Source organism: Eptatretus burgeri, chromosome 3 (genome assembly GCF_056783735.1).
Source record: "Eptatretus burgeri isolate ZD-2024b chromosome 3, Ebu_testis_v1, whole genome shotgun sequence".
Lineage (NCBI taxonomy): Eukaryota > Metazoa > Chordata > Myxini > Myxiniformes > Myxinidae > Eptatretus > Eptatretus burgeri.
In genome coordinates, this window is record NC_140963.1 from 116,474,577 (window position 1) to 116,501,333 (window position 26,757).

General features: G+C 40.8%; 1 protein-coding gene across 1 annotated transcript in view; it reads right to left on the reverse strand.

The window, feature by feature from the left end:
* Positions 1-9,436: 9,436 nt before the first annotated feature.
* CCDC14 (coiled-coil domain containing 14) overlaps positions 9,437-26,757 on the reverse strand; it is a 95,689-nt gene continuing 78,368 nt past the window's right edge. Inside the window, 4 exon segments of the mRNA XM_085875208.1 lie at positions 9,437-9,721; positions 9,723-10,464; positions 19,434-19,566; positions 21,814-22,032. Of these exon segments, the coding sequence (XP_085731334.1) occupies positions 9,677-9,721; positions 9,723-10,464; positions 19,434-19,566; positions 21,814-22,032 (1,139 nt within the window). The 3' untranslated portion in view covers positions 9,437-9,676.

A 26,757-nucleotide genomic window follows, 5' to 3' on the forward strand; every position in this document is an offset into this window, starting at 1 on the left:
GTAATTCTCGGAAGAGCAATTAATTATGCGAATGAGTCTTTACCGTGATCTTTTATGTATCTCGGTAGGGAAATGCTGTCGCAGTAAAGAAGTTTTGGCCTGGTGAATTCATTAGAGAGAAGTAGGGGCCATATTTCCGAAAAGTTCCAAATTTGTATGAAGTTTAGCGTCCACTGTGGCACTCCGCCGACTAAATAATATGACTGCGGGACGATCGCTAGCGGTCGTGCGTGATTGACTGCCGAACCTTTTAGCACCAATTACCACTTCAACGGACTTTTATTTTTTACGCGATTTATTTACGGTCAAATTCGCTAAAATTCCATGAAATTTGATATCGATGAGTGGGATTGGTTATCGTATGATATCATTGAGTGAAATTGGTAATCGTTTGATGTCGTTGAGTGAAATTGGTAATCATATGATGTCGATGAGTGAGATTGGTTATCATATGATAGAGTGAAATTGGTAATTGTATGATGTATGATGATGTCGATGAGTGAAATTGGTTTATTGTAGGGAATAGTTGTTGTTTAGCTATGAATCTGTGAAAATAAATAAATAATAATTTTAAGCCTCGAGGACAGATACAGATTTCCCTCAAATTTTCATGGTAGAACAGGGCACCCCGAAAAAAAACAGTGCAAAAATGTGCTGATCTATCACTTCGACTGGTTGTAATTCGACAAAATATCATTAGCGACACATGTGCCCAAATGGCTCAAAAGCTTGCCTTAATGTCCCGAGGGAATTGTATTTGAAAATTACACAAATATCTTGGTTTTCTCCGCACAAGCTTGTTCAAAACATGAAATAATTCAACTGAAATAATCTCGGAACCAATCATAATTCTTTACCATAATCAGAGTTTCTTTCGGGCCCTGTCACACCTTGACGTTTGCCAGCGTATGGCAAGGTATCAAAATGTATGTAAAACGCTGACGTACGCTGAACTATTGATGTTTTTTTAAGTTTTGGAGGTATGCATAACGTATTAGTAACGTACACAGAACGTTTCAATCACATATAGATAACTTATACCAACGAATGCTGAGCGTGTTGTCGGCGTTCACAACCTATGCCCAACGATAGTCTAACTTATGCATAGCGCGGCAGGGTATCGCTGACGATCACGTGGCGTAGGCTATTCATCGGCTGCGGCTCGACGATTCAAATCATAACCGCACGAGACATCGAAGTGTCAAGCCGCTGTCACACCTTGACGTTTTAGCCAGCGTATGCCGACATATGAAAAATTTGCCGAACCAAGTTGGCACACGTCAAATACGTTATGGGTAAGTTTTGTATACGTTAAGAGCACGCTGAGTACGTTGAGAAATTTTCAGCATGTTGAAAATTTCTCGACGTATGACGCGTTCCGCATACGCTGTCATAAGTTGTAGGCACGTTGCGTGATCATTGACACACGTTACTCATAAGTCGAAACATGTCGACGTAATGGTTGGCATCAGTGTTCCAGACTCAGTTTTTTTTTTTTTTTTCTTCTTCTTCGGTATGACTGATGTTGACACTTCGATTTCTATTGCGGTTATGATTTAAATCGTTGAGCGGCAGCCTATTAATTATATTACATCATAACCGCACTAGAAATCGAAGTGTCAACATCACCGTCATGCCGAAGGGAAAAAAATAAATAAAAAAACCAGGGAGTCTGGAACACTGACGCAAACCATTACCTTGACATGTCAACGATCGCGTAACGTGCCTACAACACGTTACTCATAGGTTAGAAATAAGTTTCGGGTACGCAAAACATTACCTTGACGTGTTTCGACTTATGAGTAACTTACAAGTAACTTGTGTCAACGATCGCGTAACGTGCCTACAACTTATGGCCAAGCGTATGCGGAACGTGTGAGTCGTACGTCGAAAATTTTCAAGCATGGAGCTTTTCGGAGCTCTGCCTCTGATGCCTGAGATAGCACATGAGTGGTCAACAATAATGACTGTTAGAACAATGTCGCAGATTGAAAGAGCTTGCTGTTGGGAAAAATCACCCGACTGTCATTTCCTGTGACTTGGCCCTCTATGAGAAGGTAATTCAGCTACTGGATGCTCGGTCTGACTTAAAAGGCATAATCGTTCCCAGATTGGGAGAGGTACATGTCGTCATGGCTGCACTGGAGGTATGGCTGCATCCAGAGAGAACTCTGGCATAGACGATGCTTGGATGGAAGCCGATGTGTATGGATCTGCAACCACAAGACAGATTCTGAAATGCACCCATTACAAACGCTCACTTATACTCGTATGTGGCACTCTCTGAAATGGCAATAGAAGAATTCAAGGAAGTCTGCGTTGTTGCAACGGATACCGTTCAAATTGCTTGTGGAGAACATGACAAAGCACTGAAAGCTGAATCAGTGCAGCAAGCCAGTAACTGTCTGCTCCAAGTCATCCTCAATGAGAATTTGTTTGAGAGACTTCAGGAATGAGAGGCCAGCCGCTCAAAGAATGCCATGTTCAAGGCCATGATGAACTATCTCCACATAGTAGAGGCAATTATGCATTTTGTTGCAGCATCTCGGAATGCCGACTTAAACCTTCATCTTCAAGCCGGTGAAGAATTCAGCAAGATATTTTTTGCCATGGACAGAATCAAGTACAAGCGGCTCCGGCCAAGGTACATATCTGACATTTATGCGATTAAGACCAGCCATGCAGAGACCTGGAGGGAGCTCGAAGCAGGCAATATTTCGGTCACCAAGAATACTATCCCATTTGTATCCCATGTGGAGTACCACGCTGTTGAACATCTGAACAGGTTGCTGAAGGTTCACTCTGGTCTGATTGGCATATCAAATAATGCAAATGCCAGACAGCGATTCTTCTTGGCTGCACCTGAACTGTCACGCCTGTCTTGCGAGTTTAAGGGACAGTTTGGTCTGAAGGAAAGTGAGATCACTGAGCACCATGGCCTGTCTCCAAGTGTCGTCAAGCGTGAACACAATACAATTGACCGAATCAAGGCTGCCATACTTAGTCATGAAAATCCATTTTAAGTTGAGGGTAACCAGCTCTTCAATGTGGTCACCCATGCTTATGTGCCAGAAGAATTTGTACCACAGATACTGAACATTGATGAAACGGGACAGAATCTCTATGAAGATTTTGTTGCTAAACGGATCAATGGTGATGTCAGCCTATGGGCACCAGTGAAGAAGGAGAAGAACAGAATGTACATGTCTGGCAATCCAACACCAGCAATCAAGATCAGGGACAAGACAGTAGATCTAAAAGAAACCAAGGATTTGTATGGTAGACTGATAGTACTCTCCAGATCCAGCAGGGACGTCGACCAGAAGGATGCAATTGGCAACTTTGAATTCACTGTGACACCGAGGGCCCTGTTTGCACCAAACGGTAGCTTACTGTCATGCACCGACAAGTCGAAGCTCATCCACAACTTGGAGAAGTTTGCCAACAAGGAACCGTCTTTACCAGAAGATGAGCTTGATGCCACACACATGGAACCAGCACCCGCTGATGCTGTAATTGATGGCAGTACTAGCACGAAGGTCGCAGTCATGGATGGAATGGTAGTTGTCCAGAAAATGACCAAGAAACCAGCAATGGCCGTGACGGTGAAGGACCTCAGTGAATGTTTCAATGATAGGGTGATGAGTCTGACCAGACGCTTCGACCATGTAATTCTTGTTTTTGATACATACAAGCAAGATTCCCTCAAGAGCACAACCAGAGACAAACGACGTCAAGGAAAGGCACCAGTCCAATATCAGGTCAAGGATGATACCAGTATCAAACACATCACGATGTGTCTTTTTGTCCCATTATCAAACCACGGCTGATCTGATGGAGTACTTGGCAGAGAAAACTCTAGAATACAACCGCGATTCAACAAAGGTGGTAGTCGTTTCGGCATCTGGGGGGACATCTAGCAACAGGGGGTCTCCAATTTGAGGCGAATAACCATGAGGAGGCCGATACATTGATGATCCAGCAAGGAATAGCTGCATCACAGCAACACACGGGAGATATTGAGCCGACAATATTCTCACCTGATACGGATGTTCTGGTTCTTGCCAAAGCAAACTATCATCTCCTGCCAAGACGCACATCTATCTCAATGGCATCTAGCATTGTCAAAATCGAGCCAATCTGGAAGGCCCTAGGTGAGGAGAGAGCCCAGGCATTGCCGGCCTTCCACGCATTCACAGGTGTCAATAATACTGGGCTGTTCGCTCGACATGGTAAGGCAAAGTGGTTCCAGTGCTACTTGAAGGCCGATGACAACATGGTAGATGCCTTTGCTATGCTCTGTAAGGATGCTGAACTGTCAGAGGACCTATACACAACTTTCGCAAGATTTGTCTGTTCAGGTTATTGTCCAAGTGGTGTCAATATTTCCAGCATCCCTGAACTTCGGTGGTATCTCTTCTGTAAGAACATGGCTGAGAATGACAAGTTACCACCAACTGTCGGTGCTCTGAGGCAGCATATCATGCGGGTACATATCCAGGCATACGTTTGGGGTCAAGCAGCAATTTCTCAGCAAACATTTCTTGATCCATTAAAGAATGGCTTCCACAAGGACACAAGTGGTCAACTCAAACCGACAACAACAGACATTCTCCCTGCACCAAAGGCAATTATCGAGATGAGAAGGTGCCAGTGCAAGACAATGTTCATCACAGAGATGTTCCTGCAGGGCCAAGAACTTAACATTCATTGATCTTTGCATGTGCAGCACTTCGTGTGAGAATGACGAGGACTCAAACATTGAACAGCATGACGACGATGGCAATGATGAGTGACATTAGAGACAGTGATGCCAATTGGCTACAAACTCATATTTGACATTAAGTACATTTCACTGATCACCATATTCATGCGTTACTTGTTTCACGATTTGAAAGCAATACATTAAATAAATGGTAATTTGACAAAATGATAGCCGTTTCCATGGCAACCATTGCTCAAAATACAGATATATGTATTCTATATTAAGAACTGTCCTCTAGTTAACAATTATGCATCATCAGTTGCTTGCTTCCGATTAATTTTGAATTTTCAGAGCTGAAATTTAAAAAAAACAGGTTTTTACCCCAAAACGACCTATTTGACCACATTATATGCATTGAAAAAAATGTGAAACATGGATTTTCTGTTATGATGTTGTTTAAGCTTTCCAAAAATGTTGGGGTTAGCAACACTCCAAAAAATTCCAATGAACGTCAAATTATGGACACAAGGAACCTGACTACAGACCTTGTGGCCTATTAATTATTCATGAAAACTGGTATCCGAAAGGCTTGGGGAACATGTGGGTGAAGTTTCCTCTCGATCTGTCAAGCCATTCTGGAAAAGAAGATTTTTGAAGACTTATGTTAAAATTAATATTTCTGCCGAACCATGCGATCGATGAAGTCATCAATTTTTTTTCCCCATACAATTTGGCCCTAGATGACCCTGAAATATTTTCATACTGATCTCATAAAGCATTGATGACATCGATGATGATGATGCAATGACATCATCAAAAAAAAAAATAAAAACATTTCCCATGTGGAGTACTTGCCATGTGCCAAGTGTTAATTTTTGGCATGGAGTGGTTTTGGAGATAGAGGTCCAAAGTTTTTCCTTTTTTCCAACATGACAACCACACCACATGACCTCTGGTGTAATAATCATCATTGAAACGTTCTACATGAGTAGTCGCATCGATGGTCAAAATTTGGTGTCAATCAGACAAGGGGCTGCAGAGAAAACAGAAAATTAGCACGGATGGACAACCCGAAAACATAACGCCTTCGGCGACTTTGTCACTGGAGGCATAAAAATGTGCTGAGAGCACAGGACCTCTTATTGAAATGTGATATTCACAAATTATAACGGCAATAAATGGCCATTTTTTTAGTGTTTTATTTACATTAACAAAGTGGTATTTCTATATTCAAAATAGGGAATTAATTATGGATCATCCATATTGCTAAGCGTTTTATTTACATATTCAAAATAGAGAATTAATTATGGATCATCCATATTGCTAAAGGTGCTGGCACACGTCAAATAAGTTATGGGTAAGTTTTGATAACATTAAGAGCACGCTGAAAAACACTGTCATACGTCGTAGTACGCTGGCTTTCATCGTTGTACTTTGCGGTTGTCCTCAAATTTTAGCATGCTTGAAATTTTACGACGTATGCCAGCGTATGACTCACACGTTCCGCTATGCTGGCCATAAGTTGTAGGCACGTTATGCGATCGTTGACACATGTTACTTGTAAGTTACTCATAAGTCGAAACATGTCGAGGTTATGATTAGCGTACCCGAAACTTATTTATAACCTATGAGTAACGTGTTGTAGGCACGTTACACGATCGTTGACACACGTTGAGGCACGTTATGCGATCGTTGACACATGTCGACACACGTTACTTGTAAGTTACTCAAGTCGAAACACGTCAAGGTAATGCTTAGCGTACCCAAAACTTATTTCTAACCTATGAGTAACGTGCTTTAAACCTATGTGTAACGTACCTCCAACGCATATAGACGTATTTGATTGACGTCTTCCGGCCGACCACAGAACTTACTGAACGTGTTTCTAATTTACAGCTCCCGTATAATGGCGTATAATGGCGTATTGGCAGTTAAAAAAAAAAAACAACAACAATAACTTCCGATATTTTGTCATGTACCGTTACGTCACGTCCCGATTGCCTCTTCAGTTTGCTCATGTCTTATTCTTCGTTCCTCCTCTGTGAATATTTTCTGTTTGAGGATATTGTCACGTCGACGTCCAAACTTAAAAGCAAATGTCTGAATATATTTTACAATTCGTGATAGACTTAAAAAAAAATAATAATAAAAAACCAACAACCAGATATTTCGTCACATGCCTTCACGGAGCCAAGGAGAAAAAAAGTAATTGTGCCTTGACGGAGAAAATAAGTTTTGGGTATGCTAAACATTACCTCGACGTATTTCGACTTATGAGTAACTTACAAGGAACTTGTGTCGACGTGTGTCAACGATCGCATATCGTGCCTACAAATTATTCCCAGCGTAGCAGAACTTGAGCCATACGGCGAGTACGTCGTAAAATTTTCAGCATGCTTGAAATTTGATGACTTACTAGACGTACCATGAAATAAGACAGCGTACTTCATCGTTTTTCAGCGTTCTCTTAACGTATACACAACTTACCCATACCGTATTCGACATGTGCCAGCGTTTTAGACACATTTTTCATAGGTCGGCATACGCTGGCAAAAACGTCAAGGTGTGACTGCGTGGTTGACACTTCCAATTCTCAGGCAGTTATAATTTAAATCGGCGTGCGGCAGGTTTTTAACAGGCTACGCCACAAGTTCGTCGGCGATACGTGCAGCGCGCTATGCCTAAGTTAAACTATCGTTGGGCATAGGTTGTGAACGCCGACAGCAGGCTAAGCATTTGTTGGTATAAGTTATCTATAAGACAACGAAACGTTCTGTGCCCGTTACTAATATGTTATGCATACGACCAAAACTTTAAAAAAACATCAATTTCAGCGTACGCCAACGTTTTACATGCATTTTTATACGTTGCCATTGCTGGCTAAATCGTCAAGGTGTGTGTGACAGCACCTTAAGCAATGAGGTAATTTGCAAATGTAAGGTTATTTGGTAGTTTTGACTGATGGTGACAAACTTGTTCGATGACAGCATTACAAATTAATTGATGTTAGTAATGCTGCTATTTCATAGCACTGGGTTGAAGGTGTTTGGGATAACATTGGGTAGTATACAGCATAGTTTGTGTTAGTTTAAGGGAATTTCACCCTCACACCAGTCTGACAATCCATCATCACTTGCAATATGAATGGCATTAGATCTCACAATCAAATGATGCCTCCCCTCCCATGGGCAAGGTGCATTCTGTGCTCATCAGACTTGAGCCTTGCCTACTGGATAGTTACACTAATTGGTAGCAATTTCATTTTGAATAGAGATCTTCCCCACTCCAAGCAGTTTGATTCTGTTGATACCCTGGGCAAGCTGTTCCAAGTTTAAAAATAAATAAATTTTATTTTCATACTTTTTACCTTTGATCGGTCTGAGTCTCAACACAACATAAAAACTCTTTGAATCACCTTTATCTCCTTCATACTTGTTCACATTAAATTCCCACAATCCTCTTGGTATACAAAGCTTCTAATCCCAAAACTACTGAAGCCTGAAAGCCTTGTTATTATAAAGTGAGCTCTGTTTAAAAAAGTTATTTCCTTTGTACAAGATAAACAGAAGAGCAAGCATACTTGGAAAGAGTATCAACATTACTTCTGCAAGCTTACATAATACTGCTCTCACTACCGTGTTACTAAATTATTTTGGCCAGTTAGAACAGACACAGAAGTAACTGCTTGAGTACTTTTCCCTTAACCTCTGCCACTTTAGGTGGCAGAGGTAATTGAGCAGGATATCTAAAAAAGCTTTGGATGCATTCGGACGAAATTTGGTGGACAGGTTAGGTGTGTGAGGAAAATGAATTCATAAGATTTTGGTGAAAATCCAGATACAAGAATTTGAAAAATAGTCAATGGCGATTCTTCACCATTGTAAAATAGTGCCAAAAACAATATATAGCATGGCATCTCAAAAAGTTATAGACGAAGTTTGGTGGATAGGATTGGTGTGTGATGACAAATTGATTCGATTTTGGTTAATATCCTGATTTGAGAATTTCTTAATTTCTAAATAATTCTTCCCCAGGCAAAAATAACATTCCTTTCCTGTAGTAAATGAGAGTACAACTCTCATATACTATCTTTCTAACTGTAGCATTTTTGCCGAGGTGATTGCCCTTGAGAGATGGGGCCAAAAACGACGGATCGCACATTATTTCAAAAAAGTTATGGACGAGTTTTGACAAAACTTGGATGAGTTGGGAAGTTGAAAAAGAACAAGTAGATCAGATTTTGGTTCAGGTCTGGATGCAGATCCAGCTTATCAGGGGATTACAACATGTAAACCTTTCAGCTTGGCAGACGTATGCGCTCAACCGAATGCTGTTTGATTTATATTTGGGGAATTAATGTAAGAGAATAATTAATTAAATGATTTCACTATAACTGACAGGCCTTGGGTGATTAATACTGAACACGTTACCCATGACATGTAACCATTGTAAGCATACTGATAGCAAAATGCATGATGGTTAAGCAATGCTTGAAATACGAGGCCAGACCCCATGTGACAAAATCTCAGTTGGTTAGGCTTTTACAAATAATCCCAAGTTCAAAATATTCTGAAACACAACCATATGTAACCACCAGTTTAGCATCAATTGATCATCGTGTGAAAAGTGCAGTGACTTGCTTTTGTACCTTAAAGGATACCAAATCAACCTGCCCCATTTATGTGCACAACACAAACTTGGGGAAATGAAAAGATGGAAACAATGCCAAAGTAAATGCAATGCATTCATTTACTTGTGGAAAAATAAAACAAACAACCACACATTAAAATGCTCTTTAAAGTACTAAATTATTCCATTTCATATCAAAACTTTGAAGTGGAATTTAAAACATGTACAAACTAAATATTACCGAAAAGAAAATTGACGATAAGTACAAAAGTGCAAAGGTATAACTTGATGCAGTTGCAATGTAGATAACGAACCGTTTCTTTGAAATGTTTCGGATGCAATTCACGTCGTCGCTCCAGCTGGCCCTTTGTCACTGCTGCGGATTAGGGCACAGGGTGCTTTGCAGACGAGCAATGTCGGCGTTGAGTGCCGCCAAACCTGCATGAAAATCACGATCGTCCCGCGATGTATACGTCGAGGCCGTGATCCCCGTGGCACCTGTGTTACAAGTTGCATCTGAGGGGCAGAGCATGGCCGAGAAGCTCGAGTTGGGACCACATGTGCTAAATCGGTCTTCCTGCACCACGCCGATTGCGTTGCACTCGCTCGCGGATTCACAAGTGTCCGGATTAGTCATGTGTTGCATTTTCCAGGAAGGTTGGCGAAACTCAGAAGGCACACTTTCCACCGCTACGTCTGCAAATCCTGGAACATCATCTCCGACCGCCAAGGATCCCTGACCCAAAGGTAACCAATCTGTTTTGTGGTCCAAGTCTCCTTGCTCAACAGGATGTCCCGCATTATTTTTCAATGGATGTACACCTGCTGGTAGGAGGTAGCTCATCTTGTCAAAAGCCTTTCCATTTGCTTGTACTAGAGTGCAACTACTGTTGCAATCTATAACATCTGACAATGGCTGTACAACTGTATGCACTCCTGGCATCATGGAAGACCTGTGAGAGCCCACAGTCATCTCCTTGGTAAGCAAATCGTGCTTTGCGAGGATGAACGGGGTGAGACGTGGCTGGTCCGAGTCAATTGGTGTGGATCTTGCACATCTTGACGGATCCCAATAGTGATTTTTCTGCTTCAGTTGGGATAATAATGCAGTCATGCTGCACTGCATGTTCCTAGAAGAAAACACAATAGACAGGATCTAAAGGCCTGAACCACAAAGTTAATTATTATTGGTTGTTGCAGCATATGTATATAATAACCAAACTTCACATGAGTTCTGGTCAGGACATCTTGGTTTTTTTAAAATAAGTAATATTGGTTTTAGTAAAGACTAGACGACCTGTTGAACCCATTGGGTTCTCGTTGTGACAGCAGTTGATGAAAAAAATCATTTCAAGAAAAAAAAGATAGCTCCAGCGAACTCTACAGCGGAGGTTGTTTGCATTGATCAAATACTCCAGAAGAGTACTTGACTGATTCGGGAATTGATTTTTTAATAATTTTTTTGTTGTTGCCAGATTTGAACGAAACTTAATATTGCACGTCAATGTGAAAAAAAAACGGAGAAAAGAAAGTCGAAGAAATTATTGTGCATAATCTTCTAAGCAAAATATTATTTATTAATGAACATGGAAGTATGAGATCAAAATGGTGATATTTATTTTATGCTTAAAATAAATTGTTCTTTGTCAAGACTAAATGTTTGACATTTTAAAATAAATCATTTCAAGAAAAAAAAAGATAGCTCCAGTAAACTATACCGTTGAGGTTGTTTGCATTGATCAAATTCTCCTGAAGAGTACTTGACTGAATCGGGAATTGTTTTTTAATCACTTTTTCGTTGCCCGATTTGAACGAAACTTGACACAGCACACCGCAGGAGAATGGTGAGTAAGGTGGGCCTAACATTTTTGCGCTATCGTGTACCGTTTTAGCTGTATTTCAGGAACATACATACAAGTGGGGCAACTTAGCATAACAATTGTGCATTTTGTGAGGAAAGCACCAAATTTGGCACACTAGTAGCCCATCATGTTATGAACAGATTTGGATATTGGGCCATCTCAAATTTTTTGATGGCAGTGGAAAATGGCTGCCAACAGCCATCAGCGGCTGAATTTGAGATGGCCTAATATCCAAATCTGTTCATCATATGATAGGCTACTAGTGTGCCAAATCTGGTGCTTTCCTCACAAAATGCACAATTGTTATGCTATATTTAGCTAAGTTGCCCCACTATACATACATACAGGATGAGAGTTTTAGTAATATATAGATAGACGAGTGAACACCTGCGGAGACAGAGAAGGGAACAATTTATTTTCTCAAACATGAGTTGAAAAAATGGAAGTTTATGGCCATGAGAAACAGTGAGAAAGACGTTTTTGGCATCAACTTTTGTCTTTTGCTCCTCAAAGAAGAAAGCTTCATGCAAACATTTTCCCCCATTAATTTGTTCCCATTGTTTATGATTCGGCCAATCACAAAACTTGCTGATATTGAAGCACAACAGAGGTTGTAATATCTTGGAGTTAATATTATACATTAATAGAGTGAAAAAGATGACCCGAAAATTAATATAAGATTCATGTACGGTATATACAGTAATAGCTCACTTCGCGCTCAGTATGCATTCCAGGAGTGAGCATGAATCGAAAATGCGCTTAAATGGGGTCATTATACAATTGTTTATATGGAGATGCATTCCTAACAGCGTTATTTGTTATGCTTGAGCAGTATAGGAGGGCTTCATTGACATATTGGTAATCGTGCTAATAATGATAATACAGATGGTAAACATTATTTTAGAAATTAAAAAAATGGTTTATTACAATATCAGTAAGTAGAACCAAAAACACAAAATATGTACAAACAGCAATAAAAAATAATAATTGCCATCACTTCTGCTCTGCTCCTCCTACATGTCAACAGTGGGAGACAAGGTGAAAAGCGGCTCATCCTGATGCAAAACGAAGGCAGAGTAAACAGCACTGATTGGCTCAGAGCATTTGCATACAATACAAACAATGGTGGCGGGTGCGTGTTTACTTGGCGAGTGCTGTGTGTTATGGATTTTTCCTCTTTTTTTTTTTTGTGTAAAATTTTCTTCAGGACAAAGAGCTCGGTAACAAATCGGGGTTTCATGGGACAGCGTGAAGTGGGATATTACTGGATGGTTCGTGAAAAACGTGCTGTACTACACCTAAAATATTTTAGAATTTTATTAAATCTAAATTAGTGATTGTTAAAAAAATATTCCACATAAAAAAAATAGATAAAACAAACAAACAAAAAAGACAAAATGTCATAGCCCCCGTTGGTTTAGTAATTTTGCTGTACGGAATTAAAGGGCTCGTCCATATTTATGAACAAATAAAATGGCCGCCAGTCTACCAGTTGGCCATCTTCGATGAGATCGCAAAATAAAGTGAGGTGCACGTGTATGCCATCATGTACTGTGCTTGTGCCAAGTTTGAACAAAATCAGACCCTGCATATCTGAAAAATGGTTGGGGATACATTTAATTAACAAAATGGCCACCAGTTGGCCATCTTTGACCACATCGCGAAACAAAATTATGTGCATATGTATACCATCATGTGTTGTCTCTCTGCCAAGTGAGAATAAAATCAGTCCATACAAGTCCGAGACATGGTTGCGGATGCATGTACAGACACGAAAATCGAGACTAAATCCATGAGCCCCACTAAGTCCAAAGGAGGCTCATGAAGTTCCAAAATAACAACCTCCCCTGTAGCAAAACACCATTCAGGTAAAGTAATTATATCTTTCATGATTAGTTCATGTCAAAAATCTTTTATGATTTTTTTTTCAAGTCAAAAATGTTTCATCAATAGTTTGCTCATAAAAGTACGAAAAACACCCAAAAGATATGCATTTGTAGAAGATGTTTAAACACATTCTTGAACTAGAAAGGCACTCGGAAGAGCGCATACCTCCGCCACGCAATGCCTGATCCACGAGAACATGTCGGGCCCCAACACATTTTTGAAATATCATGCTATATATCGTTTTTGGCCCTATCTCTCAATGGTGAAGAATCACTTTAAGAATTAAATCATTCTTGTATCCAGATTCGAATCTTCACTAAAATCTAATCAATTCGCCCTTGTCACACACCCAACCTGTCCACCACTTTGTGAGATATCGTGCTATATATCAGTTTAGCCGGATCGCTCAATGGTGAGGAATCACTTTAAAAATTATCAGATCCGGATTCGGATCTTCACCAAAATTGAATCAGTTCTTCCTTGTCACACACCAAATGTGTCCAAGTTTCGTCTGAATCCGTCCACCACTTTTTGAGATACCGTGACATATATATATATATATATATATATATATATATATATATATATATATATATATATATATAGTTTTTGGCCATATCTATCAATGGTAAAGAATCACTTAAAAAATTCTAGGAGCCGGATCCGGATCCAGATCTTCACCAAACTCTATTCAGTTCGTCCTTGTCACACACCCAACATGTCCACCAAATTTCATCCAATCCGTCTCCAACTTTGAGATATCCTACACACAAACAACAAGAAAAAGATGTCGTGCAGAGCATGATACTTGCAAAATCCAACCCCCACAGCCTCGCCAAAGGTTGCCATGGATACATCGAATTGTCAATTTCATTCAGATTAAAATTGACGTTACTCAAAGCCCAGGTCAATCGGATGAAAACAGATTATTTTTCAGATTGAAATAGATGACTTTAGAAGTTTGACCTTGAGTTGACCTTTGACCTCAAAAATAATTGGTTTCCAAATTCAGTGAGACTATGCAATTGCTGCTTAATTTTCAGGTTAATCAGATGAAAATTGATGAATTTTCAGATGAAATTTGATGATTTTAGAAGTTTGACCTTCAGTTGACCATTAACATTTTGACCTCATTGATGCACTCTGCAATTGCTGTTTAATTTTCAAGTCAATCTAATGAAAAATTACGATTTTAGCAATTGCACCTCGAGATGACCTTTGACCTCAAAGTCAATGGGCTTCTCAGTTGAGACTACCTCTACAACTTTGTAAAGTTTCATGACGATCAGTTTGGAATTGTGAGCTGAAGGCGATTGACAAACAAACAGACATAATAACAATCGACTGACCAAAAAGAGCTCAGTCTCAGTGCAAGTCCATCCCTCCATCCAGCCATGTGACTATATGTCTATTATTTATTTACGTACTATTGGAATTTACCTTTCGACCCTTTAGACTGCTGAGACCCCTTAGACCTTTGAAGACCCCTCTAAGACCATGAGGACCCTTAAGATGCAAAAGACCCCAAAGACCCTTAAATACCCAGAAGACCCGAAATACCCTGAAGACTCATAAGTCACCGAAAACCCAAAAGGTCCCTGAAGACCCAAAAGACGACCAAGATCCCCTTAGACCTTAATACCATTTAGACCCCTTACACCCTTCAGACAAAGTCACTGAAGACCCAAAAAAGAATCTGAAAAAAAAACTCCCAAAAAAAAGACCCAAAGGTCTTTATGATGAAGTCTCCTGCTGCATTGAAGCAGATTAAACATTCAGAATTTTAAGTGGCCATAAAATGATGATGATGATGATGAGACCCTTGACAACTTAGACCTTCTTATATCACAAATTAAATTTCAAATAAATATAAAATCACCAATATAACAAATAAATTTGTTGAAAATAAATGTTTGTATGATGATTGGTGTAAATCATCCAACACAGCAAATATCTGATATCAATCTCAACGACGATGTGTGGAGAAGTGAGCGGAGCGAGCCGATCCATGCTAATAAACTTGAAAAATCTTCGATTTTACAAGTAACAGACAGAAAGGAGTGAAAACATTACCTCCCCTCCTTCCACCTTCGGTGACAGAGGTAATCAAAAAAGATAAGAATATTGTATCCACAATGAAATTCCTAAAAATACCAGAAATGCATGATCAAAAACTTTCAGGAAATGAAGCATCCATTTGTAATATACATGGCCTTTGAATGTATTCCAGAAAAGACTTTCTTATAAACATTCTCTCCAAAACCAGAAACTCCCTATAATCAGAAACAACCTTCCTACAGATTTTATTACAAAATAAAATCCTCAGCCTGTGATGTATATGGAAATAAAGAATGAAACAGAGGAAGAGATGCAGGAATACAATTTGTGAAAAGACTTGCGAATGATATAAAATTATTCACAAAACTGTTATTGTTGAGAAAGAACAAAATTATATTCAGACAGAAAGATAATTTTATTCAGGTTAGAGTGTGTCATATTTGGGAAGAAAACTTAAGGGGATAAATGATGTGACTGGGAAATGTATGCATTCATTGTCATAGAACTGGGAGAAGAAATAGAGGAGCAGCTCATAATACTTGCAATCTAAAACTTGAAAAATCCAAAGTTCTTTCTGTAATTTTTCACAATCTTTCAAACATAAATTTATAAAAGAGTTCGGGAAAACACGGGGATACATAAGTGCCAATCCATCCACCGACCAAAAAAGCATGTTGCTTGATAATTACTAACTATGGTTTGACTGGCAAATGTATGCGGACAGCACAAACATTCTTTGTAAGATTTAGTACTTTAATCTCCCTTTAAAAAGGCAAATATATTCATGTGTTGTTAGATTCTCGCTTCCCCGTTGTTGCGCAAAATGCACAAAAATTGATCTATTGTGAAAATTTGCACTTTTTCAGAAATTGAAAGTAGACTACAAAGTTAATGGATTGTGTTACAGAATGGAATTGTCCCATTTCCTGACATTTTGCATTATTATGACAATTTCAAATCCCACTCCCCTTCAAAAGGTCAACATTTACTGCTACAAAGTACAATAAAATAATTATTGAGAGATGGACAGTCAATGTCGAGTGCGGTGTTTTACTACCCCAAAAATATGGAATGAGACATGGCCAGACTGCAGTACATGTAAAATAGCCGCAAAATTGAGAACAATGTGCAAAATGAGATTGCAAAAGATTTACTTGTCAGCAATGTTATAGAGAAAGAGGAGCAATGTTGAAATTTCGGTTAAGTGGTTTTGCAATGAAAACTGAGTCTACCACTGAGAACAAGGGTGCAAAGATATCCAGGCAAAGGTGTATATGGAGTACAGCAGCAGAATGCAGTTCAACACAACCACATCGACACAAAGGAATGCTATCAAATGAAAAGGAACCAGACACGAGAGACAAACAGGGAGACCAAAATACTCTTCACTCAAATGCTGTTCATAATTCAAATTCAAGTTAATGGGACAAGTAAGTAAAATATGGTTTTCAGCTCATCAAAATTTGTTTTACTGGGTGTTAATCTAAACGGGACTACTTATATGTACAGAGACATGACAGAAGTAAATAGACACGATAATTTAAAATTAATTTATTTATTGAACATTTGATCCATTTTAATACATACACAAATATTTTGTTGATGCCATTTGCAGATTTCAATGCTTTTACTCTTTCAGGCATAGAACCGAGTTCTGAAATTTTCTCTTGTGGGATTTCTGCCCAGGCTTCATGCAAAAGGTTGAGCAATTCTGCCCATGATGTTGATTTCCTGGACTTTTTCCACACAGCTCGATCCAATTTGGCCCAGAAGTGTTCAATGGGATTCATGTCAAGAGACCGACTTAGCCATGGAAGTTGCTTGATCCCATTTCTGTCCTGCCATTCTTTGGTCTTTTTGCAGTGTGGCATGGAACTCCATCTTCCATGAAGAGAGAGTTGTTTTTTGACCATCTGACCAGTGGAGAAGAGGGGGAGAAATCCATCTTCAAGGATAGAAATGCATATCGTAGTGTTGATGTTGCCAACACACTCCACAAGCTCTGACCGACCGACCAGTGCTCCAGATTGCTCCCCACACCATCACAAAAAAAACCACCGTGTTTGACAGTTGGCTGCAATCAGTTCAAAGAGAACTCTTGACTGGGAAGTCTCCAGCCCCATACATGTCCACTGTCAGGAAATTGAGTAAATTGGGACTCATCTGAAAAAAATGACAGTTTGCCAAAACTCCAAGGGTCTGTTGGCCATCTTGTCAGCCCACTTCTTTCTCCTTTGAATGTTGGCTGGTCTCCCATAGTAGCCCAGTTGATGAAGGTACTGCACGGCAGTTCTTGAGCTAACTTATACCTCCTCTGCAACATCTTCTGCCTTGCAATGGGGAGTTTTCTCAATGGACCGCTTGACAGCTCGAAGACAACTTTCTGAAGGCCCAGATTGACCAGAATGGGAAGCTGTGGATTCCTTGCCTTTGCTGGTGGATTGCACAATCACCTGATTGACCGAAGAAAGCGGAATGTCAAGGTTCTGAGCTATCTGACGCTGGCCGATTCCACCTTCCGAATGGCGAACAATTTGTTCTCTTTGAAAATCAGAAAGTTTGTGTGCTCCCTGGGTTTGAGGCATTTTATTATATTAATAAGCTAAGCCATATTTTGTGGACGTATCTCCTCCGAAACTGCCAGACGGATTGTCACCACTTTCGGCATGCGGGTGCTCTGTGGTCTAATGTACAGCATGGGCTATGTGAGATTGTGCCAGACGGACAGGTTTGGGAATTTTTGGCGGTTTTCTAATTTTTACATTCGTTCACATGGTGACATGTGACATCACCGCTGAGAGGCGTAATGACGTCATGACATCATCGGTCATTCGCTGAGGTCATCATGTCTGTCGTCGACAGACCGTCACCGCTGAGAGTCGTAATGCCACTCTTAGAAAACAGTGTCTGCAATGTAAAACCCTCTTCTGCATATGCTGACTACCTCAGAAGGTGCATTTGACACAAAAATGTAACAAGAAACATTGTATATAAAGAAATTCTATAAATCACACTGTGAACACTGGATATATTGACGTTCTAATGAACCTTCACTTTAGAAACTTTGCACGGAGGGCAGGTTTGGCTAGTCGTTAATTGTTATACAAAACACAGGAACTCGTTTCTGAAAAGAAATAGTGAAATATTAGTTCAAATCACTGAGTAAAACTGCGTTATACAGATGAAATGAAGAAATTTAAGGTGTCTTTGTACTTCTGTCATGTCTCTGTACCTTTTAATCCAAAGAGCCAAAGTCTTTCGTCTACCAATTGCTCACGTTTCGTTTTCCCAGTTTTTGTATTTTAAAACTGTACTCACCTCCATAAGACATACATGGAGTAGGTGAAAATCCTTCTCGTATCTCATCACAAATGAGGTGTTGATATCCTGGGAATGCAGTGACTACTGTCTGTTGCAAATTATGTGTTAATCATCTGTGATCGCAACAGGTAGTTGAAGCAAGCGGCTGTTTCCTGTAGTGATTAATAGGGGATGGGACTTTTTAAGAATACATAGTCTGTCAACAAATTGTCATGCGAGTCTGGTCTTGCTGACGAGGCCTTGAATGCTGAAGCACATCAAAGATCAATCATGGAATATAGGCTTACACACCTGAACCTCACGATTTATGGTGAGAACTCACATACTTTTGCTTTGTTCGGTAAAAAACTTTATAATGACATTTAAATAGAGCATGTGGTCGAATTTGCGTGATTTACAAAGACCAATCAACACTCAAAACAGATTGGACTTTGTTGTTGTGGAACCTTAGTAGTTTATCATCAGCCCATCTGATAATTCTCTCCTTGACCTTTATCATTATAATATGATTTCCCTTACAAGGAACTTTGATGCAGGAGAGGCCATTAGACCCATCAAAGCCTGTGCTAGTATTACCAACCTATGGTTGCTTGTCTGTGCTCGATACTTTTTAAATGCTGAGCATCAAGTAAAGCAGCAGCACACGTATGGTTCTAACCATCGACATAGACTCAAAGCAGACACTCTAACCATTCCACCACAGAGTGTGATTCTTGTTGTTGTTATTGATTAGGCCCTGTCAGTTTTGCTCATATTGTCAGTTGTGCACAGAGATAACCAATCGATGTCCTGGGAGCAACTCAGAGATCCCTCACATCTAAGGAGTTGATTCTGGTTAAACTCGGTGATGTAATGAGTTGAAATGGAGCATATGGCAGTATCAATTGAACATTCTTTTGCCACATTAAAATACACACTACAAGCACTCGCATAAAAATTACAATCCAAATATTCAAGCTTTACCACTTTACCTTGTCAATGCTCGCAGACCTGCCAGCTCTTGGTCCCTTTGGTATAGCACCGACTGGAGGTGCTGGTTCTCTCTTTTGACAGCTTCCAACTCCAACTGCGTCTCCCGCATAGTCCTCAAGGCATCAGCCACCTCTGAGGCAGAGTACAGTATATTCAATTATTGATGTGCCTGAGAATCTCAACTGCTGATGATTACCAAAAGTAGTTACGATTGTTAGTTTTGAAATTTTTTTTTTTAAATAATCCAACAGGAATTATGTGCAAACATGGAAAATTATGCAACCAAATCTCACCATTTGGTACCATCTCACCATTTGGTACCATTTGGAGCTGGGAAATGGCCATTCCAAATGATGTGAAAGCTATATGCTTAAAACGATATATATTGTTGTGGTTGAGGAAATTCGCAAACCACCATAGGTGAGATATCTGTAAGTATATGTGTAGTTAGCCCAAACCCGTTGTTTAGAGGGAATAAATGTCATTCATTCGGGCTGCGACCCTTCAAGATAGCCGTTTTTCTGTTCTATCTTTATTTTGAGCCAACCACGTCTCAACAGCCATCACACAACAACCACCAACCGCAACGCCGCTTCACAACAACAACGCCAACAGCCACGACCTTTACCGTCACATCTCGCTCTCGCAACCATCGCATCACCGCCATTCCCGCGCCGCTTGTGGGCACCGATCCTGGACTCGTACAGGGCGCGCACCGAGCAGCGGGTGCAAAAAGCGGCCTTTCCGAGAAATCGGATCAAGAATGATTCACGCCCACTTCTGTTCCGTCCTATCAGCGAGCGTGGGGCGATTTGGCCCCGCCTCCAGGCGCGTCGGAGTATAATCGATATATGCAGATTCGAGGATCAGGAATGATTCACGCCCACTTTTCCTCTGTCCAATGGGCGAGCGTGCCTCCGCCCCCGAGCCGATCCTGATCCAAAAATCTGCATATGGTTTCTCCTGTCGCACTATAAAGCGCCGAGCGCGGGGCGAATCGAGGGAAGAGTTGGAGAGTTGTGGCGGCGGCGAAATCAGTCGAGAGAGTGTCTGTCGGGGTCCGGAGAGTCTGGAGAAGCCAAGGAGCTTTGTGGAGGTCTGCGCTCGTGTCAGAGTCGGGGAGCTGCGGAGAGGGGAGGCCGGGAACGCGGTCGAGGTCGCAGTGGAGTCGCTCGTCGCGGGACCCAAGCCAGCCAGATATCCTCTTTCCCCCGAGCATCAACAAACCCCCCCCTCCTGTTTCCCCCCGCGCTGAGATAGTGTGAGATGGGGGCCCCGTTCCCACCCCATTCCAGGCAGTGCCAGCGAGGCCCGCGGAGTCGGGGCGCCGCCGCCATTTTGCGGCTCATCACCAGACGGGTAGGCTCGACGCGGTCTCGGCCCCAGGCCCGTCTGCCCCCTTGTAGTTGAGGGTGGCCTCTTCCTTTTTCTTTTGCTTTGGAGTATATGTGTTGTCGGCGCCGTCTGTGAAGTAAAACTGTGTAAGTGTTGCCGTGTGCTCACGTAGTCGGTGGTAGATCTGCATTGTGTCCCTTTTGTTGCATTTGCTTTTTGCGCATAATTGTTGTGTTACTTTTACATTTGCTTTTGGTGCATAATTGTTGTAATTGTATATGTGTGCTTTCCGTTTGCCGCGGAATAAATGTGCCTTATGTTGAACTGTCTTTCCCGTTTCACTTCGTCTTTTCTTTAATTGAATCTCCATCTTACTTCACGTAAAGGGTTGGTCGTGGGCTAAATACGCCCGATAATTAATCGGAACCGTCGAGGTTGACGATAACACCGCTCGGTTATCCCGATAGTACGGAACGGGTCGCTTAAAGTGGCCCTTGTCCGAAGTCGACCTGCGGCGAGGTGCGATCGCCCGGTCTACCCTCCGTGTGGGTACTTAGGTAGGTCGAATTTGGCGAACAACCCTATCCCACGCGGGGGGCCGATTGGCACGATCGTGGTGAGGCCGAAAGGCCCACCCGTGACTAGTTCCCGGCGTTAGTCCGAGAGGGTCACGACGGGATTGTCCGTCCGGTGGGCGACGTGCCGCGATTCGAGTTACGTGGCCGCCCGCACGCCGGCGGGCACGAATCCGCAACAATATATATTTTAAACCATACAAGAGGAAGTCAAAAGGTTTTCCCTATAAAACAATATTCTATTCCAATGACATAAGAAAACTCACCCAGCACCAGGAGGAACGTGTCAGTGACTAGAAATTATATAGAAAATGACTGACATTGGTGATTTATCTGGCACATGACCCATTCCTTCATGGTTGCAGGTGGAGGGGATTGGGGTTTGGCTGCAGCTGGAATGTGACCTGCAGGGAATATCAAAACGATGTCAGTTAGCTAAACTCTTCACTAAATTAACCTACAAGCTCACCCTGATGTATGCATTCAGCATCCGTCTCGCAGCTGTGCTTCCCTGCTACCCGTTGCGCTTCCTCAGCCTTTCTTTGCTCGGTCTCCCGACGAGCCTCCGCATGGACAGCCTGCAGGGAGTCCCAAAGCTCCTCTGCTCGGATGCGCTCCACCGCTGTCTCCTGTTGACTCTCAAGCAACTGCTGTCGAAAGGATGCAATTTCTTCTTTGAGAGACAGCCCTGAACAAGAGATAGAGGATGAGAGAGATAGTATGATAAACAATAGTCAAGGTTGTATAATAAAATTAAATCAAAATGGAAAGTGATTGATACGTTGATGGATAATGGATTATTCCGAATATGCATAAGCTATGTAGGATTTTTGATTGTTCATGGGCTGTCTGAGCTTGGTGAAGAAAAATCCATTCTTGTGGGTAGAGTGCAAATCATTGCATTCATCAAGTTCAAGATCTGGTTGGTGTTACAATCTGTGCATTTCCTGTGATTTTGTGACCCAAGGTTTAAAATCAAACATGTGCTTCATTGATCGATTGATCAAACATGTGCACAATTTGTTTTCAGATTAGAGTTGTTTTCCATATTTATATAGGGGTGAAAGGTCATAATCAGTTACACAATTGAGGTTTTTATCGTGCCATGCCTCTGTATTTCAAACCAATTCAGAAATGAATGAGCAAAATGACACCCTACCAACCCTCCCCTTCCCCTTACTGACTAAAGCAGGTAAACAGTGGTCTAATGCCTTCTTTTTGATTTTATAGGGGTAAAAGTCACAACTGGTCATGAAATACAGATTTTACCATACCAAGTCTTTCTATTTTAACCAATGCAGACAAGATCTGGCACCAACATACCAGCCCATAAGGAAAATACATAAATATTATGTGGCTATTGGCCTGGTGTCTTCCTTTCAACTTCACATGAGTCAAAAGTGAAAACTGGTCCCAAAATTAAGGTTTGTGGTCAGGTGAAGCGTTATATTTAAACTGAACCAAACAAGAGCTGGCATAAAATATCATAAAACACCTATGGACAAAAGCAAGTAAAGATTGGTCGAGTTAGTGTATTCCTTTTGATTTTATAGGGGTCAAGTGGATAAAGTGGGTCGGGAGGAAGGAATAAATAAATTATGTCGTGCGAGACAGAGGGCCATAAACAATACGGTGGCCTTCAAAAGTATTCACCCCCTCCAAAGTTTTCACATTTTGATGGCACCTGAGCTTATTTCATGATGCTTTCAAATCAAAGTTTATATATAGAGACTTCCCAAATTACTCCAAAATGAAAAAGCTAAAAAAAAAATGCAGATTAATATGTGAATAAGTTAGATTAACAGAGAAAATCATTTATTTATTTGTACACATTGCCATGACTCGTGTAAGAGCTAACACAGAACATACTGTCGTGGCGAAAATATTGTCATCCTTGCACTTTTTTTCAAATAATGTACCATTTCTTCCAGAAAATTGTTGAAATTAAAAACTCTTTTGGTATCCACATATGTATTTCTTTGGTTTGCAGTGGAACAAAACAAAAAAAGCTGAAAAAAAATTACTAAATCTTAGCTTATTCCACACAGAAATCCTAAAATGGCCCGAACAATATTGTTGGCACCTTTTAGAAGTTGTTAGAAATAATTAGATTTCAAGCAGGTGATTCTCCTTTACTTTGGAATTGAACTGACCTGTGGTGAGTTGCAGGTACCTACAATATAAAAATCACTCATTCAACCAGTTTGAATAGAGAAAAGGAGTCATTCTGCTGTTTTGTGTCACTGTGTGTACCACAATGAACATAGAGAAAAGAAAGAAAACCAGAGAATTGTCTGAGGTCAGACACAAGATTGTAGCCAAGCATGGACATTCTCAAGGCAACAAGTCCATCTCCAGAGACCTTGCTATTCCTGTGTCCACCATACGCAATGTTATCAAGAAATTTAAGGCCCATCATGACACTGTAGCCAACCTCCCTGGACGTGGCCACAAGAGAAAACTTGATCGACGATTGCAGCGAAGGATTGTTCGAATGGTGAAGAAATCACCTCGATCAACTGCCAAACAGAATCAAGTTAACCTTCAGACACAAGGTTCAACAGTTTCAACTCGTACCATCCGTCGCCAACTCAATGAAAGGGGGTTCTATGGTAGGAGACCCAGGAGGACCCCACTGCTGAGAGAGAGACATAAAAAAGCCCGACTCGAGTTTGCCAAAACACACCTGAACAAGCCACAATCCTTCTGGAAGAATGTCCTGTGGACAGATGAGACCAAATTAGAGATTTTCGGTCAAGCACATCATCTCTATGTTTACAGAAAACAAAATGAAGCCTTCAAAGAAAAACACCTTCCCTAAAGTCAAACATGGGGGAGGTTCAGTGATGTTTTGGGGTTACTGTGCTGTCTCTGGCACTGGGTGCCTTGAATGTGTGCATGGCATCATGAAATCAGATTACCAAAGCATTTTGGAGCTCAATGTTCAGCCCAGTGTCATAAAGCTGGGTCTCCTGGTCTAAAGCCACACTGGAGTGGTCGAAGGTCATTGGTCTTGCAGCATGACAATGACCCCAAACACTTCAAAAAGCACCCATGAATGGTTCAAGAAAAAAACAAAAATGCTGGACGGTTCTGAAGTGGCCAGCAATGAATCCAGATCTAAATCCCATTGAACACTTGTGGGGAGATCTGAAAACAGCAGTTGGGAGAAGGCATTCTTCAAATCTGGGAGAACTGGAGCAATTTGCACAAGGAGAGTGGGACAAACTGCCAGTAGAGAGGTGTAGGAAGCTCATTCATTGCTATAGGAAGTGCTTGACTGCAGTTATTTTGTCCAAAGGCTGTGCTACTAAAACGCCTGAACAAGCCAAAATCCTTCTGCAAGAATGTTGAGGTTGTCAATAATTTTGTCAATGCCATTTCTTTATATTTTCTGATTTAAAAGGATATATTAAGTTCTGAATCAAAAACAAAGGTTCTGTAATATTAACAGTGAAATCAAGAATTGTGGAGACCAAATACTTTTGTCAATTTCAACTTATTTTGAGAGAAAATTGTGAGTCATTTGAAAAAAGTGGATGTGTCAGTGCGAGGGGGTGCCAATATTTTTGGCCACGACAGTATAACAAAGGGAGCAGGAGCCAAGAGGGGTGGGAGTGGGAAGCACAAAACAGTAGGGAGCAGAGACATTAGATCTGTGGAAGGATGAGGGATGGGGTGGGGGTACACGGGGTAAACAAGATGGACACTACAGGGACTTTCCGGAAGGAAAGCAGGGAATTTGGAGGTGGAGTAACAGGGGTAGAAAAGATCATGGCTTTGTCTGTGGGAAGTCAAGAAATGGTGGTGAACAGCCGTTTTGAAGACCTGGATGATTCTCAGTTGCACAAGTATTCAAACCCTTTCCTGAATTAACCCTTAATCACTTTAGGAGCAAATTATTTGTTTGAAAGGTTACAAAATAAGTGTAAGAGGCTTCATCTGTATGTAATCAGTGGTTTGACTAAAAATTAAGCTCCTCGACTTATCTAAGGAGTTTTAAGGTGAAACTCATTTGGTCAACCAACATGGCAAACATGAAGACCAAGGAGCTTTCCAAAGAAGTCAGACAAAGTGGTGGAGAAAATCCGTTCAAGAGAGGATTATAATAAGATTTCACAGTCACATCACTCATTATCCCTTTGATTATTGTGAAATCCATCATTAAGAAATGGAAAACGTATCATACCACCCATACTCAAAAATATCTCGTTCCCTTCACAAAGCTGGCCTCAACAGACAGGTGGCTAGAAAGAAGCCATCACTGAAAAAGATGCATCTAAACACTCGCATGAAGTTTGCAAAAAAAGTGTCTAAATGATACTGCAGGAATGTGGAGAAATGTTTTGTGGTCAGATGAGACAAAAATGTAACATTTTGGTCTAAATTCAAAGTGTTACTTCTGGTGCAAGGCTAACACTGCACATCACCCAGTCAGCACCATCCCTACTGTCAAGCATGGTAGTGGCAGCATCATGTGATTGAGGCTGCTTTTCATCAACAGGACTGGCAAGATTGTCAGGAGAGAAGGGATAAAGGATGGTGCAAATTACAGGCTCCTTCATGAAAACCTGCTTAAGCCAGCCATGAATCTGAAACTGGGTAGGAGATTCACATTTCAGCAGAACAATGATCCAAAACACAAAGCTAAAGACACACTGGAGTGGTTGGATAAGAAGGAAATAAATGTTGTTGAGTGGTTCAGTCAAAGTCCTGACTTAAACGCAAATGAACATTTATGGTGAGATTTGAAGATTGCAGTCTATCAACGATCCCTATAAAACTTGACAGAGATAAAACAATTTTCACATGAAGAATGGGCAAATATTTCATCATCTCACTTTGTGTGCAAATCTGGTAGAGACCAACCCAAAAAGATTCGGAGTAGTCATTGCCTCAAAAGGTGCTTCCACCAAGTACTGACCTAAGGAGTGAAATATTTTACATCCAGTGAATTTTGATTTGTACATGTTTTTTGCAGGTATTCCTGACATGTAACCTCCTCCTTCAACTCGAACAGTGTTTTGTTTGATCTCTTCAGTGATTAATAAAAAAAGTCCATTTGGAAAAATTGTTTCAACATAATTCGTAATTCATCTAAATGTGGCATTATTGGTAGGGGGTCAATACTTTTGCAGGTGACTGTATATAGCACAATATTTCAAAAAGTTGTAGACAGATTATGGTAAACCTTTGTGGATGAGTTGGGTGGGTCACAAGAACAACCCAATTAGATTTCGGTTAATGCCAGGATGCAGATCCGGCCTATAAATGGGATACAAAAACTGTTTAGCCTGGTGGAGGTATGCACTCTACCATGTGCCATTGCAGTTTTAGGAGCTTTTTGAAGCAGCTCACATCACTGTAGAGATAAACAAAGGCATTTGATGGAACAGTAAAGAACTGCTGGAAT